The 13,155-nt window shown below is 34.6% G+C and overlaps 1 protein-coding gene across 7 annotated transcripts in view; it reads left to right on the top strand.

Annotated features, from left to right (window-relative positions):
- POLQ (DNA polymerase theta) overlaps positions 1 to 13,155 on the top strand; it is a 124,191-nt gene that overhangs the window by 54,596 nt on the left and 56,440 nt on the right. For all 7 annotated transcript variants that reach the window (XR_005383385.1, XM_038582983.1, XM_038582982.1 and 4 more), the window contains 3 exons: positions 3,863 to 6,969; positions 9,792 to 9,935; positions 11,038 to 11,234. Coding sequence is in view for 6 of the 7 variants with exons in the window: in XM_038582983.1 (XP_038438911.1) it covers positions 3,863 to 6,969; positions 9,792 to 9,935; positions 11,038 to 11,234 (3,448 nt within the window). In the remaining variant the exon portion in view is untranslated. The remainder of the gene's footprint in view (positions 1 to 3,862; positions 6,970 to 9,791; positions 9,936 to 11,037; positions 11,235 to 13,155) is intronic.

Genomic DNA, 13,155 nt, shown 5'->3' with positions numbered 1-13,155 from the left:
CTTTATTGTTATTTTAATTGGTGGCTTTCTTTTACTACGTAGTTATTATTTAAGTATGTGAAGGCTGTTTTTGTATATTTTTTATCCTGTTTTTGGAATTCTTTTGTTGTTTGAATTACTTTCATCATTGATTCTCTAGAATCTTCCAGGGATATTGTCATATCATCCACAAATAGCTATTTTATTTCTTCCTTAAGAATTCATATGCTTTTAATTGATTTCTCTTATTTAATTATATTAACTGATATCTCTAATATGTCTTAGTATTAGGGATAGTAGTAATAGACAGTAGGCATTTTTGCTTTGTTTGTAATCTTAGTGGAAATGCTTCTGGTGTTATTTTAGTAGGATATTGTCTTTGGGACTATGATGTGTGTGTGTGTGTGTGTGTGTGTGTATATATATATAGGTTTGTATGTATTTTTTATCATTTTAAGAAAATGTCCATTAATTGCAATTTCCTTGAATATTTTTATCATGGGGTATTGAATTTTGTCAAAGGATTTTTCAGTATTTATGGAGATATTGATAGGGTTTTTCCTCTCCTGTTTCATCTATTTGCATAGTGCATTATTTTAATAGATTTCCTAATACCGAATCAATTGTATGTTCCAAAATAAATTAAATTTGGTCATCTTATATTATTTTATCACATGATGTTAGATTTTAGATTCTATTTGCTAGTTTCTAATATAGTATACTTTTGCATTGTTATAGTTTTCTTGCATTTTGTATTTTTTGCATTCTCTATATTCAAGTTTTGGTATGGATTTGTTTCATGAAAAAGAATTATGAGGTGTTTTTTTGTTTTCTTTCTTTCTTTCTTTCTTTCTTTTTTTAAGATTTTATTTATTTATTCATGAGAAACAGAGAGACTGAGAGGTAGAGAAACAGGCAGAGGGAGAAGCAGGCTCCATGCAGGGAGCCTGACGTGGGACTTGATCCCGGATCTCCAGGATCAGGCCCTGGGCTGAAGGCGGCACTAGACCGCTGAGCCACCCGGGCTGCCCTGTTTTTGGTTTTCAATGCTTTGCAATAATTTGTAGCATCTTGGGACTGGTAGAAAGGTTTGATAGAACTACTATATGAAAGCATCTTGGATAGTGCCTTTCTATTGGTTAGTTCCTCATCATTTTGTCTATTTTATTTTTTTCAGAAATTAGTCTCTGTAAGTTTTCTATCTAGAATGAGGTCAATTTTAGTAATTTGTATTTCCTAGGAAATTATCCATTTCATCTGGATTTTCAAATATATTTTTATAGAGACCTGTAAATTAGTTTCTTAGGAATTCTAAGTATTTCTTTTATTTCAATAGTTATTCCTTCCTTGTCATTTTCTATTTTATAAATTTCTACTTTCTGTTTTTTTCTTGATCATGTTAGCTAGTGGTTTATCTGTTTTTTAAGTTCTTTAAAAATCCAGATTGAGTATGAAAATCTGTCAAGATTTTAATAGTATCCTGTAATACCTGTGTATTGCCTGAACAACAGTCAATTAACATTAAGCTCAGGGACGCCCGGGTGGCTCAGCCGTTTAGTGCCTGCCTTCAGCCCAGGGCATGATCCTGGAGATCCACAATTGAGTCCCATGTCGGCCACCCTGCATGGAGCCTGCTTCTCCCTCTGCCTGTGTCTCTCCCTTTTTCTCTCTCTGTCTCTCATGAATAAATAAATAAAATCTTAAAAAAAAAACAACAAAAAACCATTGAGCTCACTTTCCTTTTTCTTTTTCTTTTTCTTTTTCCCTGCCCTTTTCCTTCCATTTAAAAAGTGCATTATTTCCACTTTGTCTCAACACATAACATTTGTACATTAATTGTCCACCCTATCCCCATCCTTGTAAGGTGTAGAGATGGAAGACTAATATAATCTACATTTTTATTTATTCAAAATGTTACCATTGGTCTTACTGCTGGAATACTCCTAGTCATCTGTTGATTGAATGAAACTTGTTAACTGATAGACTTCTTGAAGGCTAATATGGTATAGAATTCCCCATATCTTGTAAGTTTAAAACTTTTTTTTTTTTTTTTTCCTGTAACCTTAATATTTGAGGCACATCCTGGCTGGATATAAACTTTTGGTCCACACTTTCTTTTACTGAGTTTTAGGAAAATGCTCTGTTTTGCATGCTGTTTTTGAGAATTCTAATAGAAATTTAATTATTTTGTCCTTCTAAATATGTGGACCTTGCAATTTCTTTTTTATATTTTTGAAATTTGATAGTTTTACTAGGCTAATTAGCTAGCTAATGCTATGAAACAACTTAGTGGCTCAGGGGTTCCTGGCTGACTCAGTCGGGAGAGCATGCTACTCTTGTTCTCAGTGTCATGAGTTTGAGCCCCACTTTGGGTGTAGAGATTACTTAAAAGAAATAAATAAACTTAAAAAAAAAAAACTTAAAAGAACTTAATGGCCTAAAAGCAGCAGTAAATATATATTAACTCAAAGTTTCTGTGAGTCATAAACTTGGGAGCACCCTTGTTGGTGGTCTAGTTTAAGGTTTAGTAAAGCTATTGGCTGGGACTATAGTTATCTGAAGGATTGCTTTTAAGATGACTTGCACACATCCTGGCAAACTGGCACTCAGTTCTCCACATGAGCTTCTCCATAGAGCTGCTTGTTGTCATACTGTGGTAGTTGACTTCCCCTCGAATAAGTAATCAAAAAGAGAGCAAAATGGAAGCTGCAGTGTTTTTTTTAAGAGCTAGCCTCAGTTTTAGTTGTTTTGACTGAGAGGCTAACTTGGTCCTATTACACCATCCTTGTTGGAAACAGAAGTTTCTTGGCTGTTATTTCTTTCATAATTTTTATGTCTCATCCTGGTTTTTTTTTCTCTTCATGGTACTTCAATTTTTTATATATTTGGGCTTTTAGGGTGTAGAATCTATTACTTTACCCCGAAGAACATTGATATTTTATCAGTCAGCTTCGCTGAACTCAAACTCTAAACTTTGTCTTCCTGTAGTGGACAGTAATTCAAATCTTTGTTCAGTTGTTTAAACTTTTAACTGGCTGCTTGGAGTCTGCCCACACTTGCATAGATTAGAGGTCAGCCAGATATTTGGGCAGAATTTATATGAAGAATTTAGGGTTCTCTGGATCTCTCATTTCTGGACTTTCTCTGATTATTTTCTATCTCTTGCTCTTTTTTTCAAATTCTGTTAATCAGTAAACTCTAGTTTTTTTTAAAAAATGATTTTATTTATTCATAGAGACAGAGAGAGAGAGAGAGAGAGGCAGAGGCACAGGCAGAGGGAGAAGCAGGCTCCATGCAGGTAGCCTGATGTGGGACTCGATCCAGGGTCCCCAGGATCAAACCCCAGGCTGCAGGTGGCGCTAAACCGCTGCGCCACCAGGGCTGCCCTAAACTCTAGGTTTTTATCCGAGATTTTAGTTACCCCTCTTTCCTTTTTTTTTTAGTCGGTCTCCAGTTCCTTTAACTATTTTGTCCAGAGTTCATATTACATCGGAGGATTTGTTTTCAATGAAAGTTTTATGACACAATTATAAAAGGTTTCTGCTTAATGGATCTTAGTGAGGCCTTTTCTAATTATGCTGTTTAAAAATTACAGAACTATCCATCCCTTCCTGTGCTTTATTTTTTGTACACTCTTGTGATCTGTTGACATAGAAGGCATTTTATTTTTTTTTTAATTTTTTTTTTTTATAGAAGGCATTTTAATGTGTGTTTGTTTTCTGATTTCCCCAACTAGAATGTAAGCTCTAAAACAAAATATTTCCCTCCTGTTCAGTGCTATTTCTTTAATTCCTAGAATAGATTAGATTAATGCTTAAATATTTTGGCATGCATGAATGAATCCAGTGCATTAATTTCTTTCTTTTCCTGCCTCCTTATATAGTGCCCGAAAGGCAGTGGATGAGGAAGAGGAAGCGGCTGAAGAACGTAGGCATATGCGAACTATTTGGGTGACTGGCAGAAAATGTTTAACTGATAGAGAAGCAGCAGCCCTTATTGTGGAAGAAGCCAAAATGATTCTGCAGCAGGACTTAGTTGAAATGGGAGTGCAGTGGAATCTACATTCCCTTTTAAATTCTGATACACAGTCATCACCCAGCAGTGAGTCAGAAGTAAAGGAACAGAAATTTGTACCCCAAACTAACGGATCTTGTAAAAGACTAACGTTAAAGAAAAAAAGTAACTTAATGTTTAGTGATTCTTCTGCTAAGCATTCACCAAATACAGTGCAAGATCTAGAGAAAAGTGGAGAGCATACAGATTCCTTTTATTGTAAGTTACAGAATGGGAATCAAGAACACCAGGCACATGCCATTTCCAGGGCAAGAAAACAGGTTTCTTTGAATATAAATAGAGAGAAGCTAAAAACCTCTCTGAACGAGGGAAGAAGACACACTAAGAAAGTAGTTCAGACTCTCTTATTTGAGAAAACAAAAAAAGAAGCTCTGAATTTCAGTTCAGAAAAGATCAGTACTGCCTCTGGATCTTGGAAACATAGTAAACATGTAAAACGATCCAGACACAGTAGCCCTGTGAAAGACACTGGGATGGATAGAATTGATTTACAGGAACAGACTATGTCTAATCCTGTTTATTGTGAAGACTCATTTACCTTAGATGGAGAGAATATGGAATTTAGAAGTCCAGAGTCTTTTGCTAAAAATGTAACTTTCTTTGCTGACGGAAAATATAGCAAAGCATCCTTCTCATCACGAAGAAAACAAAGTTCAAAGAAAAAAACAAAAACTAGTGATATTCGTGTGGAACATTTTATCACACGATCCCAAAGTAAAAAAGTAACTTATCAACCCACTAGCATGGTTAGTGAAAATGGGAGAGGATTAGTTGTTGAGTCAGAAAAAATAAACAAAGAACCAATGGTACAAAATGATTCAAAAAACCAGAATGTTTATATAAAACATGACACCCATTCAATTAACCAGTGCCCAGAAAAACATTCTGATAAACAGACAAACACTTATATCAAACAGAAAAAAGTAATAGAGGGACAAATGCCCTGTGAGACAGGTAGTAGTTATATGAATAGAGACTCAAATGTTATTATCAAGTGTGGAAGTACAAAGTTTAATGGTGAGGAAAATAAAACAAATAATCTTCAGGTACCAGGAGATAATATAAGCAGTGATGAGATACTCAGAATACATCTCCCAACTGGAAAATCAGGCCAGCATGAGAATTTTCTAAATACCTGTAGAACACAAGAAAAAACAGAGGCTTATACAGCAAACAAAACTAAGAATAATTGTGTTTCTGACTTAGGTTTAGCTCCTTGTGAATTTGAAGATAGTTTCTACCTAGATACTCAGTCAGAGAAAATAATACATCAGATGGCAACTGAAAATGCCAAACAAGGAGCGAAGGATGCCAACCTGGCAATAGGGACGATGCAAAAGAACTTAGACAAACAGAGCTCGGTAAGCTCTTTTCAGAATGAGATTCATATTACTTTTCCTGGTGAACAACATTCTCCAGGAGTGACAAATACAGATCATTTGGAACTTAAGACTGTAGAGACTGTGAAACAAGACACTGATTCCCATGGAGTTGGTATCCTGACTCCAGAAAGCTCAATTTTTCATTCTCCAATACTCTTGAGGGAAAATGGCCCTTGTTTTAAAGGGAGTGAACTTTCTGTCACTGACTCTCAATTAAATAGTTTTCTTCAAGGTTATCAAACACAAGAAACTGTGAAACCAGTTATGCCTCTGGTTCCTCAAAAGAGAGCTACCACTGGTATAGAAGTAGAATGTTCGCCAGTTCCTGAAACAAGTTTGAATTTGAGTGATAATTTACTGTTTGACAGTTTTAGTGAAGACTACCTAGTAAAAGAACAACCACCCGACATACAAGTGAAAGAACCCTTTTCTTCTGAACTAACATCAAACTATTTTAGTCATTCTATGTGTCTGCAACCAGAAGGCCCAATGAGAAAATCAAATACGAATGAGAATCAAGATAATCAGCATCAGTTCACTTGTTTCAGTGATGAGTCTGTTTTATTTTCAGAAATAGATTCTGCTCAGATGGTTGAAGCTTTGGACAATGTAGAAATATGTCCTGTCCAAGAGAAACTGAATACTGCAGTATCTCTTAGAGCATTGGAACTAAGTGATCCAGCAACTATAGGCAATGGTTATCCACAAAGAGAAGTAATTGGAGAAGATAAAGATGAAAGGTTTCAAAAACCCATGTTAATTGAAACAGGGGAAAATAATTCATTCACGTGGTCAGGGGCATCATTTGATTTAAGTCCAGGACTGCAAAGAATTTTAGACAAAGTGTCCAGTCCTCTGGAAAATGAAAAGCAAAAATTAACCACTACCAACTTGTCTAGTTTTTTCAAACTAGAAAAAAATACTCAGTTAAATGACAAACAAAAAGTTATTTCAGATTTGGAGCCAAATCAAGTGGAAGGAATCTCATTTTCCCCTAATACTGAAGTAAAAAGCAAGATTGGGACACTGGAGAATAATGCCCTTCATGGTGAAACCTCATCCCTTTTGCCTTGTAAAAAAAACTGTATAGTCGATGATATTGGACTCATTCCTCCTACACCCATTCCAGGATCTGCTTCTAAGCTGGTATTTCCAAGTACTCTTGAAACCTCTGTAAAACTTCGGAATACGCATAGTGTTTTACAGCTTGGTAAAAGTTACTCATTTGGCTCATCTTCAAATATTAAAAACCAAGATTTAAGTTCAGAGAGTAGAAATGGTTTAGAAGACGATGGTCCTATTAGAGATACAAGTTTTTCACTGCAGTTATCACAGGATGGATTGCAATTAACTCCAGCCTCATTCAGCCCAGAAAGTTTGGCCATAATTGATGTAGCAAGTGACCAAACTCTCTTTCAAACATTCATTAAGGAGTGGCAGTGCAAAAATCGATTTTCCATCTCACTGGCTTGTGAAAAGATCAGTAATTTTACGTCTTCTAAAAGTGCTGCTATCGGTGGTAGATTTAAGCAAGGTAAGATTTTTTTTTTAGTTTTTCATATTTTCATATCTATATGTAATATAGTGGGTTAGGATGGGTGTGAGCCTTTTTGGTATTGGATATTAAGTGTAAATTTACTCAGAATTTAAAGTTTCTTCTATGTGGGTTTACCTGTAAAACAGCCTTTTCATTGAGCACAACTAGATTAATAGTAGTTGCTATCTGATAAGGGAGGGGTGACTCTAGGACGTGTGGATATGAGAGCTGAACATTGAGAAAAAAGCTCAAGCTGGGATACTGAACTAATGCAGACCACCAAGGCACTACTCATTCCTCTGGTTCTGATTTACTTTTAACAGCTGTTGTCTAATCAAGCCTGTGTCTGCCTCTTTCTTCATAAGCCACGAATCCTACCTGAATAGCCTTCCTATGGTAGATGTCCATACTAGGTGGTCCAAAAGGAGTTCCAGACTACTCTTTTATCTTAGGACAAGGACCTAGCAGCCAACCTTATTGCTATTGTGACTACCACAGTTGTGGCTGGTTTAGGGGCCAGCACTGGAATAACATTTGGCAGCTTAATCTTTGGGTATATCAGCAGTCTGTCTCTCAAACAGCAGCTCTTTGTTCAGTGCTATTCTGGACTTTGCCCTGTGTCAGACCATGGAGCTCTTTGATTGTTGCCTTCCTTATCTTCTCACTTTATGAGACTCTACAGAGGTCACTTACCTGTCCCTGCTTCCTCAAGTCCAGGCCATATCTGGTGCTAGAGTATGCTAAGATTTACTAAAGATTTACCACTAAACATGATGTTTCTTTTTAAGAAAAATCATATATAAATATATGATTATATATACATATATATATATGTTAATGTTAGAATATAAGTTTGTAAAAACTAATATATATGTTTTGAACCAGTATCACCTTTTTGGTATCTTAATAGTATAGCATCATGGTTTTTATTAATAATCAGTGCTCATGAATTATTTTATATTAAATTGTAATATCCACATTCACTTGTATAATCACAAAAGGACATAGAAAATAGGCACTATATTTTTAACAACGTACATTAGCTACATTTTTCAGTACTTCTCTCAAGTAGGCTTGTATCTCCACTAATGTTCATGAATTCTATGCCAAAATGTTGATCCCAAAGCCTTACTGAGCCCCTCCAAGTTTTAAAGAATTGAACCTTTTGTCAAATAATGCCATGTATGTATATTCCTATCTTGTTTCATGACAATAAGGATTCTGTTTCATGGGGAATTGCTGTAGTCAGCTTGACAACATGCTGTGGAAATTGAAGATTTGATCAGATTTCTTAAATCTCTGCATTTATGAATGAACTTTTTCATAAAATTTGAGTGTTATACTCTATGTTGGCAAATCGAATTCCAATAAAAAATACACATATAAAAAAATTAAAAAAAGAAAACTCTTCAAACTGTCAAAGCAAAAAAAAAAGTTTGAGTATTTGATCTTCAATTCATGGATCATGTGTTTTGTTTTTAATTTTTTTTTTGAGTGTAGTTGACATGCAATGTTATATTAACTTCATGTGTACAACATAGTGATTCAACAAGTTTATACATAGCACTATGTTTACCACGAATATAGCTACCATCTGTCCTCATACACTGCTATTACAGTATTATTGACTATATTCTTTATGCTGTGTCTTTTATTCCCATGACTTATTCATTCCGTAACCAGAGGCCTGTCTCTCCCACTCCCTTTCACCCATTTTGCCCAAACTCTCACCTCACATTCCCTCTTGCAACCATCATCCGTTTGTTCTCTGTATTTATGGGCCTGATTCTACTTTTTGTTTATTCATTTGTGTGTTTTTGTTTTAGATTCTACATCTGAAGTAAAATCATATGTTAGTTGTCTTCTCAGTCTGATTTATTTCACTTAGCATAATACCCTTTAGGTCCATGTTACCTCACATGCCAAGTTCTCATCCCTTTTTTTAGCAGTGTAATATTTCATTGTATATGTATACCACATCTTCCTTATTCATTTGTCTGTCAATGCACACTTAAGTTATGGAGCACATGTATTAATGACAAGTTTTATATACTTTTATATTGATTAGTACTTTCCATTTTTCATTCAACATATATAAAATTGAGCACATTGTGGTGGGGTTAGAGGGATAAAATTGTTCACTTAAATTTAACAAATATGTGCCATTTATTTTCAAGGTATTGGGGATATAATTGTAAATAAGATAGATTGATTTTGGACCTGTATCTCTAAAGTTGGAGATGCCTTATTTTAGAATATATGTTGGCTCCAAATTCAAATTCATATCAGATTCTTCACCAAGAAGTAAGATGTTTGATTTTTTGGAGTTTCTTTGTATTTAGAATGGCTGATTTTGGGGTGCCTGGGTGGCTCAGTTGGTTAAGCACCTGCCTTTGGCCCAGGTCATGTTCCCAGGGTCCTGGAATCAAACCCCATATCAGGCTCCCTGCCCAGAAGGGAACCTGCTTCTCCCTCTTCTTCTGCTGTTCCCATTACTTGTTCTCTCTCTCTTTCTGTTAAATAAATAAATAAATAGTCTTAAAAGAATTGCTGTGAGGTCACTGCACAATTTTTATACTTTGGTCTTTATTCCTGTTTGAGTTATAGCAATTCAGAATGCAGCTTTAAAAAAATGTAATACTACATTTAAAATCTAGAAAGATTTTACATATAACTAAAAATGACCATCCAAATAATGCATATTTTAGGGATCTGGAAATTTTGCCAAATAGTTTTTTATTATAATCATTGCTTTTTTAACATTCAGTTTAATGACTTTGTTTTGAGATTTTTAACTATTTCACTTTTGATTTACTTAGTTAGCTCACCTCAGGAAACCCCTAATAGAGATGATGGCATTCCTGTTAAAGGTTGTGATGATATTCTGCTGGTTGGTCTGGCAGTATGCTGGGGTGGAAGAGATGCCTATTATTTTTCATTGCAGAAGGAACAAAAGCATCCTGGTAAGTAATCACTATTTGGCTTAATCATCACATAATTTTAATATAATCTCTATTAGGATAGTGACCTATTTGTTGAGAATTTGTTGACCTAATTTCCTGATACTTAACTAGAATTTATTTTTACTCTTAAAAAATTGGGGGGGTGGATAGTGGATATGTGTACATTATCTCATATATTAACTAGAATGAATGTCTAAAGGATCACCTTTACTCCTCTCTACTTATTACATGGGCTACTAATACTATTTTTTCTTCTTAGGGGTAATGGAGACTTAGGGACTCCCCGGCCACTTTGAGGGTTTGCTTTTGAAGACTGGAACGTAGGAGTTTCTTCTCAGACTTTTTTCGTGTTATTGACTGGGTCTGGAACTTACCTAGAAATATTAATGAGCTGAACATCTACAGCCTTTGCAGATGTCTGTGGAATTAGAGGATATGATCTGGAAAAGCCTTGTGATCTGATTACAGTTGTTGCATTACCTAGCTGATAGATTGGTTGTAGACAGGAGCAAAATAAATAAGTAAACACTTTAAAGAATGCCATATAATGTCTATTCCTGAATAAGCATGAAATATTTTCGGTGGTTTTGAGGGAGAATGTGTTGTGTTGAGTAGATACTTGAAGTTTTATTTTTTTTAGATGTAACATTATTGTTCATACTAAATCTTTTTATTTTTTATTTATTTTTTATTTTTTTCTAAATCTTTTTAAAAAGGAGTTCATTTAAAATTCCTTTCAAAAAAAAAACAAAAAAAAAAACAAAAAAAAACAAAAAAAAATTCCTTTCAAAATAACTTTTATGCTTTTAATTCCTTATTCTGAGAAATGTAAATTTAATTTTAGAAATCTTGATATTTAAAAATTTCACCTAATTAAGTAGAGCATTATAAATTACATGGCACATGCCTTAATTTTTACAATACGAAGTACTTCATCTATATAGCCAACATGACTTGAATAAGGTCATGCTCAATTATTGGTTCCGTGGAACTAGACCCTTAGGCTTCTGAGTCTTTTTCAATCTTTTCATTAAAAAAACGCTGCTTCAAATGAATAGATGTAATTTTTGCCTTAAAAGACTTTTTGTTTGTTTCTTTAAAGAAATTAGTTCCAGTTTGGTCCCACCGTCTCTGGATCCAAGCCTGACTGTGAAAGACAGAATGTCGTACCTTCTATCCTGCTTTCAAGAGGAATCTGATAAAAAACGTTCTATTATCATCTATGACTTCATCCAGAGCTATAAAATTCTTCTTCTGTCTTGTGGTATCTCCCTGGAACAAAGTTATGAAGATCCTAAGGTTTCATGTCTTATTTAACTTTTACCTTACTTAAAAAAATTTTTTTAACATGTAGTGTTAATTCTTAAATGACTTGATATTTAGAGTAGTCACTTCTCTATCCAGTTAATCTCATTCACTCAGAACAGAATGTTATGCACCAAATACGTCTGTGTAGATAAAAATAGATTCCAAAAATTCCAAGCACTAAAGTTCATATCTTTCCTCAGAGATTTAAAATTTTTCTGTTTTGGTTGTGTTTTAAATTTTCTGTCTCATAATAAATTAGAAATTAAATGAGAACTGTCAGATTTAAATATATGATAGCAAGATATTTCAAATATCCGTGAAGACAGAAGCAGAAAATAAGAAAAATGTGTAGATATAAGACATCCAAAAAAATAGTAGTTAGGGTCGTTAAGCATAGGGACAGATTACTAGCCCATGAGATCTTCGCTATTATAATAGCAAAGCATTATACACTTCTCATGATGATGACTGAGTTATTAATCAAAGGGTAACTTATGTTATTGTAACATACATTTTGTAGTATAATACATTTTCACAAGACATTTATTTACAATATCATAGTTCTCAAAGAGATATCATTTTTCCGCCTGTGGATACTGGATACGTGAGGCATATGAAACATTAATTTTATTGTTTTTTATATATATATTTTTTTTAATTAAAGTTCGATTTGCCAGCATATAGTATAACACCCAGTACTCATCCCATCAAGTACCCTCCTCAGTGCCTGTCACCCAGTCACCCCATCCCCCTGCCCACTTCCCCTTCCACTACCCCTTGTTCATTTCCCAGAGTTAGGAGTCTCTTATGTTTTGTCACCCTCTAATTTTTCCCACTCATTTTCCCTCCTTTCCCCTATAATCCCTTTCACTATTTCTTATACTCTCTGTATGAGTGAAACCATATAATGATTGTCCTTCTTCGATTGACTTACATCACTCAGCATAATATCCTCCAGTTCCATCCATGTCGAAGCAAATGGTGGGTATTTGTCCTTTCTAATGACTGAGTAATATTCCATTGTGTGTGTGTGTGTGTGTGTGTATACCACATATTTATTCATCTGTCGATGGACATCAAGGCTCCTTCCACAGTTTGGCTATTGTGGATGAAATATTAATTTTGAATTGAGATATAATACTACTTGTTTGTTGTTAGCAATATAATCAATAATGGGATAAATTTTGGTTTCTTAGTTTCTTGAGCTTTTTGGGGAAGATTTTCAAAGACATTTTCAGAAAGCTGAAGCTACTGTCCTTTTCAAGCTAGGGTTAAGTTCTATGTAGTTTTTAAACTGACGTTTACTGAATATAAAAAAAAAGTTATCACTTAATTTTGATGTTCCAGAGTCCAAAATGAGAATATGTGTAATATGAGCTTCTTATTAAAACCACTATACCATCTCAGATTAACTATAGCACTTTTTGCATAAACTACTTGAAATATCCCATAATTGGTTTTATCAGTCACAACACTTTTTTTTTTTTAAGATTTTTATTTATTTATTCATGAGGGGCACAGAGAGAGAGGCAGAGACACAGGCAGAGAGAAAAGCAGGCTCCATTCAGGGATCCTGACGTGGGACCCGATGCTGGGTCACCTCCAGGACCATGCCCTGGGCTGAAGGCGCTGCCAAACCGCTGAGCCACTGGGGCTGCCCAATCACAACACTTTTGATATAAGAAGATAAACTATTTATTTTAAAAATCTCTTCTAAGAAACATTTACCAACTTTTACATCAAACTACCTTATTCTATCTTCTCTAAAAGGTTCCTGATGACCAATTTCTAATGTGGGTCCCTGTAGCTCCAACAATTCTCTGTGTATCAGCTGATTATTCTAAAATTGAACTCATTCTGACACTATCTGCCCAGGTCATTACCTGTGCTTCTGACCCATTAGCTATAAATC

This window comes from Canis lupus, chromosome 33 (genome assembly GCF_011100685.1).
Source record: "Canis lupus familiaris isolate Mischka breed German Shepherd chromosome 33, alternate assembly UU_Cfam_GSD_1.0, whole genome shotgun sequence".
Classification (NCBI taxonomy): Eukaryota; Metazoa; Chordata; class Mammalia; order Carnivora; family Canidae; genus Canis; species Canis lupus.
Note: the sequence above shows the minus strand (reverse complement) of the source record. Positions and strands in the feature narration are given on the sequence as shown.